This window comes from Somniosus microcephalus, chromosome 4, assembly GCF_052327205.1.
Source record: "Somniosus microcephalus isolate GS21.2 chromosome 4, FLI_Smic_1.0, whole genome shotgun sequence".
Taxonomy (NCBI): domain Eukaryota; kingdom Metazoa; phylum Chordata; class Chondrichthyes; order Squaliformes; family Somniosidae; genus Somniosus; species Somniosus microcephalus.
In genome coordinates, this window is record NC_140990.1 from 279862033 (window position 1) to 279871923 (window position 9891).

The 9891-nt window shown below is 51.4% G+C and overlaps 1 protein-coding gene across 1 annotated transcript in view; it reads right to left on the bottom strand.

Annotated features, from left to right (window-relative positions):
• lmln (leishmanolysin-like (metallopeptidase M8 family)) overlaps positions 1–6305 on the bottom strand; it is a 98638-nt gene extending 92333 nt beyond the window's left edge. The window contains 1 exon segment of the mRNA XM_085986517.1: positions 6166–6305. Coding sequence (XP_085842643.1) covers positions 6166–6300 — 135 coding nt within the window. The 5' untranslated portion in view covers positions 6301–6305.
• Positions 6306–9891: the final 3586 nt, after the last annotated feature.

Sequence of the window (9891 nt, forward strand, 5' to 3'; positions counted from 1 at the left end):
TCTCTCAGTGCAAGCTCTGTGCCAGGGTCACACTCTCTCTCAGACCCGCTCCGAGCTCTGTGCCCGGGTCAGACTCGCTCCAAGTGCAAACTCTGTGCCCGGGTCGCACATTCTCTCAGTGCCCGCTGAGCTCTGTGCACGGATCAGACTATCTCTCAGTGCCAGCTTTGAGCTCTGTGCCGGGGTCACACTCCCTCTCAGTACCCAGGTCAGTCTCGCTCCCCGTGCACGGGTCAGACTCGCTCCCCGTGCACACACTGTGCCTGGGTCAGACTCTGTGCCCAGATCAGACTCTCTCTTAGTGCCAGCTCTGAGCTCTGTTCCCGGGTCAGACTCTCAGTGCCCACTCTGAGCCCGGGTCACACACTCTGTGCCCGGGTCAGACTCTGTGCCCACTGAACTCTGTGCCCGGGTCAGACTCGCTCTCAGTGCAAGCTCTGAGCTCTGTGCCCGGGTCCCACTCTCTCTCAGACCCGCTCCGAGCTCTGTGCCCGGGTCAGACTCGCTCTCAGTGCCCACTCTGAGCTTTGTGCTGGGGTCAGACTCTCTCAGTGCCCGCTCTGAGCCCAGGTCACATTCTCTCAGTGCCCGCTCTGAGCCAGGGTCAGACTCCCTCTCAGTGCCTGCGTCAGACTCTCTGTGCCCACTTTGAACTCTGTGCCCAGATCAGACTCTCTCTCAGTGCAAGCTCTGAGCCTGGGTAGACGCTCTCTCAGTGCCCGGGTCACACTCTCTCTCAGTGCCCGCTCTGAGCTCTGTACCGGGGTCACACTCTCTCTCAGTGCACACTCTGTGCCCGGGTCAGACTCTCTGTGTACCCACTCTGAGCTCTGTGCCCGGGTCAGACTCTCAGTGCACGCTGTGCCCGGGTCAGACTCTCACTCATAGCCGCTCTGAGCCCGGGTCAGACTCGCTCTAAGCGCAAGCTCTGAGCTCTGTGCCGGGATCAGATTCTCTCTGTGACCAGGTGAGACTCTCCTCAGTGCGCACACTGCGCCCGGGGTCAGACTCACTCTCAGTGCCAGCTCTGAGCCAGGGTCACACTCCCTCTCAGTGCCCGCGTCAGACTCTCTGTGCCCACTTTGAACTCTGTGCCCAGGTCACACTTTCTGTGCCCGGATCAGACTCTCTCTCAGTGCACACACTCTGCCTGGGTCAGACTCTCTCAGTGCAAGCTCTGAGCCACACTCTCTCTCAGTGCCTGCTCTGAATCAGTGCCCGGATCACACTCTCTCTCAGTGCCCGCTCTGAGCTATGCGCCTGGGTCAGACTCCCTGTGCCCGCTCTGAGCTCTGTGCCCGGGACAGACTCTCTCTCAGTGCACACTCTGTGCCCGGGTCACACACTCTCCGTGCCCAGGTCACACTCTCTCTCAGTGCAAGCTCTGACCCTGGGTCAGACTGTCCTCAGTGCACACTCTGCGCCCGGGGTCACACACACACTGTGCACACTCTGAACTCTGTGCCTGGGTCAGACTCTCTCTCAGTGCCAGCTCTGAGCTCTGTGCCAGGGTCAGACACTCTCTCAGTGCCAACTCTGAGCTCTGTGCCAGGGTCAGACTCTCTCTCAGTGCCAGCTCTGAGCTCAGTGCCAGGGTCAGACTCTCTCTCAGTGCCAGCTCTGAACTCTGTGCCCGGGTCAGACTCTCTCCCAGTGCACACTCTGAACTCTGCGCCCGGGTCAGACTCTCTCTCAGTGCACACTCTGTGCCCGGGTCACACTCTCTCCGTGCCCAGGTCACATTCTCTCTCAGTGCAAGCTCTGACCCTGGGTCAGACTGTCCTCAGTGTACACTCTGCGCCCGGGGTCACACACACACTGTGCACACTCTGAACTCTGTGCCCGGGTCAGACTCTCTCTCAGTGCACACACTGCGCCTGGGGTCACATTCTGAACTCTGTGCCGGGGTCAGACTCTCTCTCAGTGCAAGCTCTGTGCCGGGGTCAGACTCTCCTCAGTGCAAGCTCTGTGCCAGGGTCAGACTCTCCTCGCTTACAGCACAGAGCTTGCACTATCAGCGCAGGCCCCAAGGCTTTTTGTATTGGACATTTTGTATGATTGTTACTGCTGATTGACCAGCAGCCTGTTTGGAGAAGATGGGAGGGGCCCAAGTGTTCGTGATGGACAGGAGATTCCAGCCAGGCCTACAAACTGATTACGGGAGAATGTCTGAGCAGACACAGAGTTCTCTGGGAAACAATGGGCAGAAGATGGAGGACCATTGTAAATTAATGGGAAACCACTTAACCCAGGATCGGGTGAGAAGTGCGGCCCATCATCTGCCATTAACACTAGCACCTAGATGGGATAGCCCCGAAAGGCGGGAAACCAGACAAAGAAGGGTGATTAAAAAGACATCATTGAACTTTTAGGGTATAAGAGAAGGCAGCTTTGGCCATTTGCACTCTTGCCTTCGCGTGCCCTCAGCTCTGAGCCAAGAACCGAGCACACCGTCCGAGATGGAGAGAAGAAACCACCATGAGCGACAAGAGCCTCGCCTTGCTCTTCGACTGTAGAAACGAAACTCAAAAATGGGACTTGGATACTGCATCGGTGATACGGAACCAGGAGACACGCTCTACACAGGGAAGCAGCGAGCAAGAAAACGGACAATCGGGGTGAGCACTGTCCAAGCCCACGCATCCTTAAGACCACCGATACTGTGTGAGGGGGTGTTGTGTGTCCCAACCAATCCAGAGGGGTTTAGTGGGGAGGTTCTGTGTGTATTATATAGTGTATATGTTCCAGGGTTTGTGGGACAAGTCCATGTTTTTTTTAAAATCGTTTTATGATGCATCTGTCCTTGACAGCATTGGCAGCAGTGACCACCGCACAGTCGTTGTGGAGACGAAGTCCCGTCTTCACACTGAGAACACCCTCCATCGTGTTGTGTGGCACTACCACCATGCTAAATGGGATAGATTCAGAACAGATCTAGCAGCTCAAAACTGGGCATCCATGAGGCGCTGTGGGCCATCAGCAACAGCAGAATTGTATTCCACCACAATCTGTAACCTCATGGCCTGGCATATCCCTCACTCTACCATTACCACCAAGCCAGGGGACCAACCCTGGTCCAACAAGGAGTGTAGAAGAGCATGCGAGGAGCAGCACCAGGCGTACCTATAAATGAGGTGCCAACCTGGGGAAGCTGCAACACAGGACTAGATGCATGCTAAAAAGCGTAAGCAGCATGCTATAGACAGGGCTAAGCGACCCCACAATCAACGGATCAGATCAAAGCTCTGCAGTCCTGCCACATCCAGTCGTGAATGGTGGTGGACCATTAAACAACTAATGGGATGGGGAGGCTCCAAGAATATCCCCATCCTCAATGATGGTGGAGCCCAGCACGTGAGTGCAAAAGACAAGGCTGAAGCGTTTGCAACCAACTTCAGCCAGAAGTGCCGAGTGGATGATCCATATCCGCCTCCTCCCGAGGTCCCCACCATCACAGAAGCCAGTCTTCAGCCAATTCGATTCACTCCACGTGATATCAAGAAATGGCTGAGCGCACTGGATACAGCAAAGGCTATGGGCCTCGACAACATCCCGGCTATCGTGCTGAAGACTTGTGCTCCAGAACTAGCCGTGCCTCTAGCCAAGCTGTTCCAGTACAGCTACAACACTGGCATCTATCCGACAATGTGGAAAACTGCCCAGGTATGTCCTGTCCACAAAAAGTAGGACAAATCCAACCCGGCCAATTAACGCCCCATCAGTCTACTTTCAATCATCAGCAAAGTGATGGAAGGTGTCATCAACAGTGCTATCAAGCAGCACTTACTCACCAATAACCAGCTCATTGATGGCCAGTTTGGGTTCCACCAAGACCACTCGGCTCCCGACCTCATTACAGCCTTGGTCCAAACATGGACAAAGGAGCTAAATTCCAGAGGTGAGGTGAGAGTGACTACCCTTGACATCAAGGCAGCATTTGACCAAGTCTGGCATCAAGGAGCCCTGGTAAAACTGAAGTCAATGGGAATCAGGGGGAAAACGCTCCACAGGCTGGAGTCATACCTAGCACAAAGGAAGATGGTTGTGGTGGTTGAAGGTCAATCATCACAGCCCCAGGACATCACTGCAGGAGTTCCTCAGGGCAGTGTCCTAGGCCCAACCATCTTCAGCTGCTTCATCAATGACCTTCCCTCCAACATAAGGTCAGAAATGGGGATGTTCGCCGATGACTGCAGTGTTTAGCGCCATTCACAACTCCTCAGATAATGAAGCAGTCCATGCCCGTATGCAAAAAGACCTGGACGACATTCAGGCTTGGGCTGATAAGTGGTAGATAACATTCACACCACAGAAGTGCCAGGCAATGACTATCTCCAACAAGCAAGAGTCTAACCACCTCCCCTTGACATTCAATGACATTACCATCACTGAATCCCCCACTATCAACATCCTGGGGGTTACCATTAACCAGAAACCTAACTGGACCAGACACATAAAACTGTGGCAATAACAGCAGGTCAGAGGCTAGGTATTCTGCGGCGAGTGTCTCACCTCCTGACTCCCCAAAGCCTTTCCACCATCTACAAGGTACAAGTAAGGAGTGTGATGGAATACTCTCCACTTGCCTGGATGAGTGCAGCTCCAAAAACACTCAAGAAGCTCGACACTTTCCAGGACAAAGCAGCCTGCTTGATTGGCACCCCATCCACCACCTTAAACATTCACTCCCTCCACCACTGGCGTACCGAGGCTGCAGTGTGTACCATCTACAAGATGCACTGCAGCAACTCGCCAAGGCTTCTTCGGCAGCACCTCCCAAACCCGCGACCTCTTCCACCTAGAAGGACAAGGGCAGCAGGCGCATGGGAACACCGCCACCTCCAAGTTCCCCTCCAAGTCACAAACCATCCTGACTTAGAAGTATATCGCCGATCCTTCATCGTTGCTGGGTCAAAATCCTGGAACTCCCTACCTAACAGCACTCTGGGAGTACCATCACCACACGGACTGCAGCGGTTCAAGAAGGCGGCTCACCACCACCTTCTCAAGGGCAACTAGGGATGGGCAATAAATGCTGGCTTTGCCAGCGACACCCAGATCCCATACTGGGCGTCGCTGTTCACCGTAATTCCTGTCGTCTAGAACTAAGTAGGAGAGGTGATTCAAACCACCAAGGCAAACCTCCTACAGTGCTGGGGTCACATTCTCTCTCAGTGCACGCTCTGAGCTCAGTGCCCGGGTCAGACTCTCAGTGCCAGCTCTGAGCTCTGTGCCCGGGTCACACTCTCTCTCAATGCCCACTCTGAACTGGGGTCAGACTCTCAGTGCCCACTCTGAGCTCTGTGCCCGGGTCACACTCTCTCTCAGTGCCCGCTCTGAGCTCTGTGCTGGGGTCAGACTCTCAGTGCACACTCTGAGCTCTGTGCCCGGGTCTCACACTCTTCAGTGCACACTCTGAGCCCGGGTCACGCTCAGTGCACACTCTGAGCCCGGGTCACTCTCTCTGTGCACACTCTGAACTCTGTGCTGGGGTCAGACTCTCAGTGCACACTCTGAGCTCTGTGCCCGGGTCACACACTCTCAGTGCACACTCTGAACTGGGGTCAGACTCTCAGTGCCCACTCTGAGCTCTGTGCCCGGGTCACACTCTCTCTCAGTGCCCGCTCTGAGCTCTGTGCTGGGGTCAGACTCTCAGTGCACACTCTGAGCTCTGTGCCCGGGTCTCACACTCTTCAGTGCACACTCTGAGCCCGGGTCACGCTCAGTGCACACTCTGAGCCCGGGTCACTCTCTCTGTGCACACTCTGAACTCTGTGCTGGGGTCAGACTCTCAGTGCACACTCTGAGCTCTGTGCCCGGGTCACACACTCTCAGTGCACACTCTGAGCCCGGGTCACTCTCAGTGCACACTCTGAGCTCTGTGCTGGGGTCAGGCTCTCTCTCAGTGCCCGCTCTGACCTCTGTGCCCGGGTCACACTCTCTCAGTGCCCGCTCTGAGCTCTATGCTGGGGTCAGACTCTCTCTCAGTACACACTCTGAGCCCGGGTCACACACTCTCGTACCCGGAATCCTTCTGTCCGCTCGCGGCACTTACTGTCTCGCGACCCTTTAACTGACACCCGTTCGGTCCGCGGTGAGCGGTGACTCCTCAGTGCCTGCTCCATCCGAACAGCCGTTAAGAAGCCGGTTTACGCTCCTACTCACCTCTCTCAAGTCCGGGACGCGGTGTTTACAGGTGTAACAGCTACTGGTTTCAATCACGATGCAAATAATCCCCGTTACAATATAAAATGCCCAGGTCCTCATTCGACGACACTCACTGAGCTCCGTCGCCATCATTACACACTCACTTGTCAATCCGTGCTGCAATGACGTCACTCCGTCGCCACGACGCAGGCGCAGCCAAGGCGCCCAATGCTGAATGAGTGTACTGGAGCTATGGAGGGGATTGAGAAACAAGAAATACTACTGTATAGCAAACAAGCGCTCTACTCGGAGCTCCAACTCGGCAAGAGAGCCCCAGGCGGGCAGAGGAAACTCTCGAGGACACCCTCAAAGCCTCCTTGAAAAAGTGTAACATCCCCACCGACACCTGGGAATCCCTGGCCCAAGACTGCACGAAGTGGAGGAGAAGCATCCGGGAAGGCGCCGGGAGCAAGCAGAAGCCAAGCGCAAACAGCAGAAGCACCCCACCCGTGACAGAGACTGTGGGTCCTGCATTGGACTCATTAGTCACCTGAGAACTCATTTTTAGTGTGGAAGCAAGTCATCCTCAGTTCTGAGTAGGGTTGCAAAATTCTGGGAATTTTTAAAAGAGGAAACTTTCCATGGGAATTTTCGGGAATTTGGGGAATTTATGGGAATTTTGAGTTTTTTTGCACACTGATGGTTTTTGTCTCTGACCCTTATATTATCTTTGTCGTCAAAATAGACATACTGTTCCATACAAATAAAAACAGGCTTTCAAAACTTTATTTAGGTTATAATTTTGAACTTTATTGAACCCCCACAAAAAAGACCCATCTAAAATAAAATAAAAAGAGCGTCAGCTTATTTAGCCTGTAATTTGTCCTTATTTTGTCCCTTTGAGTCTTCTACTCATGAGTCTTCTGAGTCTTCTACTCCTCATTGCTCCTCCTGATTCTCTGACTCTGGCTCTGACGTGTCCATTTCCTCCTCTGTGTCAGTGTCTAGCTGTGTGGTGGACACTTCTGTATCTGGCTCAATAAGTTGTAGGTTCGCCCGGATAGCCACCAGTTTCTCCACTCTCTTGTTAGTCAGCCTGTTGCGCACCTTTGTATGCGTATTCCCAAAAAGTGACCAGTTTCGTTCAGAGGCCGCTGATGAAGGTGGGATTTGGAGTATCACCGATGCAATAGGTGACAGGGCCTCAGATGCACAAAGTCCCTTCCACCAGGTATGTGCACTGATATGCTTGCATGATTCCCATATCCCATCCCCATTCCAAAGACCTTGCTTGGTAGAGAGCTTTGCCAGACTTCCCAGAACTTTGCCCACATCCAGATTGAGATGGTGTGAGAGGGTAGAAATCACACTGTAAGCGCTGTTGATCTGTTCTCCAGAAAGTATTGGTCTCCCAACATGCTTTGGGTCCAGCATGTATGCTGCAGCATGAATCGGCTTGACACAAAATTCTTGACGCGTCTGTATGAATTGAACAATTGCCTTCTCTGCTTTGAGCAGCAGGGATGTGGGTAGGGCAATGCTGATTTGTTCTTTTAAATCAGTAAAAAGCCTGAGAACATCTGACAAGACAGCATCATCTCCTTCAATCTGAGCAATTGCAGATGCTACTGGTGAGAGTAGTTTAAGGCTGCTAACCACTCTCTCCCAAAACACATCATCCAGCAGTATTTTCTTGATGGTGGTTTCCATATCCCCAGACTGGGATATTGCCATTTCTTGCAGCGACTCCTTACCCTCCAGAAGGCTGTTGTACATTATGACAACACCACCCCATCTAGTGTTGTTGGGCAGCTTCAGTGTGGTGTTCTTGTTCTTTGTCATTTGCTTGGAGTTGTAGGTTGCTGCAACTACCTGTTTTCCCCTGACATACTTAACAACTTGCTTGGCTCTCTTGTACAGTGCTTCCATGGTTCTCAAACCCATGATGTCCTTGAGGAGCAGGTTAAGCCCATGAGCTGCGCACCCAATAGACGTAATATGAGTGAAGTTGTTGCATGTGGATAAATGCTGCTGCATCTTTGTGGCATTCTTTACATATGGCTTTCTACAGTGTTTGCACATGTACACAGTCTTTCCATCTTTAATGCCTGGGGTAAAATGCTTCCACACATCCGACGGTAAACGTGGCATTGTTCTATGCAGAGAAATAAAGGGCATTCATCTCTGTGTCGAACTGCGGTCGATCAGCACGATTGCAACAGGGTGAGTACATTTTTGCTGATGCTCCTTGTGATGGAAGCATGACCTGTACACACACGACGCTACATCGCCAATAGTGTATTATTTTGTATATTTTAAATTGAAGGACAACAGAGTTCAACAAGTAACTGGTTTATTTGGTATAAAGTCTGATTTACTTACTGCATCATCACAACATCAGCAGAAAACAAAATGACTTCCCTCAGGGCCCCTAACCTGGATCTTAAAAAAACTATAGCAGTCTTACAGATGCCTGCAGGCCAATCACAATTCGATATGCAAATATTACAAATAGAGGGAGCTAATCGCTCATCCACTCATCCAACCAATCAGGACACATTTGTTCACAGTCACACACAAAACTTGTAATTATTAAAACAAGCCAAGTAAGAAGATAAACATATATTGATTAAGAAATTCCTTAATAATTAAGATTCCATCTCTGTTAGTAATTTTAAGAGAGGACCTGTGGAAAAAAAAGAAAGAAATACAAAAAAAACAATATTATGCTAGCATGTGCTTTTTTGGGCAAAATTCCCCAAATTCCCAAGCTAAACCTCCCGTGGAAAATTTCCGGAAATTTACCGGAAACTTTCCACCCCTTTGCAACCCTAGTTCTGAGGGACTGCTGCAGAGAGAGAGATTCTAGCAATGAAGGTATCCACACGGTAACGAATTGCAAAACATGCTATGACATTAAAGTTCATTGACCTGAAACGTTAACTCTGTTTCTCTCTCCACAGATGCTGCTTGACTTGCTCAGTGTTCCCAGCATTTTCTGTTTTTATTTCAGTCATTTCAATACCCTCCTTTCTGGCCTCACATTCTTTACTATGCAGAAACTCCAACTCATCAAACACAGCTGCCCATTTCCTCTCTTTTACTATGTCATACTGAACTATTGCTCTATTCCTTTCTGGCCTACTCTGGCTTTATATCTCCAACATATTAAGTTTAAATTCTACATCCTTGTCATCAAATCCCTCTACATCCTTTTCACCATTCTATCTCTAAGATACTCCAGGCTTACATTCCCCTCTCTGCCCCGCCCCGCACTCTCCAGTCCTCTGACCGTGGCCTTACAAGCAGAAACTTCAACTGTCCATTCTACTCTGTCGCTGACCTTCCCACCCAACATGCCTGCTGGGGGCTAATCTTGAGAGTGTAGGAGTCTACGTAATCCTAGCAAAAAAATACTGAACTCGGAGAGGTTCAACAGAAAAGGTTTAATTGTTGAGGCTGCATGCTGAACACAAAATGGAGTCAGAGACTACACAAAGTACAACTGCCTTTCATCAGTGCACAGCTTCGACGACTCCTCCCCTGCTCTGGGCTTAACTATATGCAGATCGAGTTTCTTAAAGGTGTGATCCTTCTTAAAGGCATGACGCCTGATTTATAGTCTACGGACCGGAAAGCGGATTGTGTCCGTTCTGTGATCGGTACGCCACACAGCTCCCCCCAGAATCAGCTAGTAGGGAGTGTACGAACCGGCGTGGCGGCTTGATGGCATGGCTGGAACGG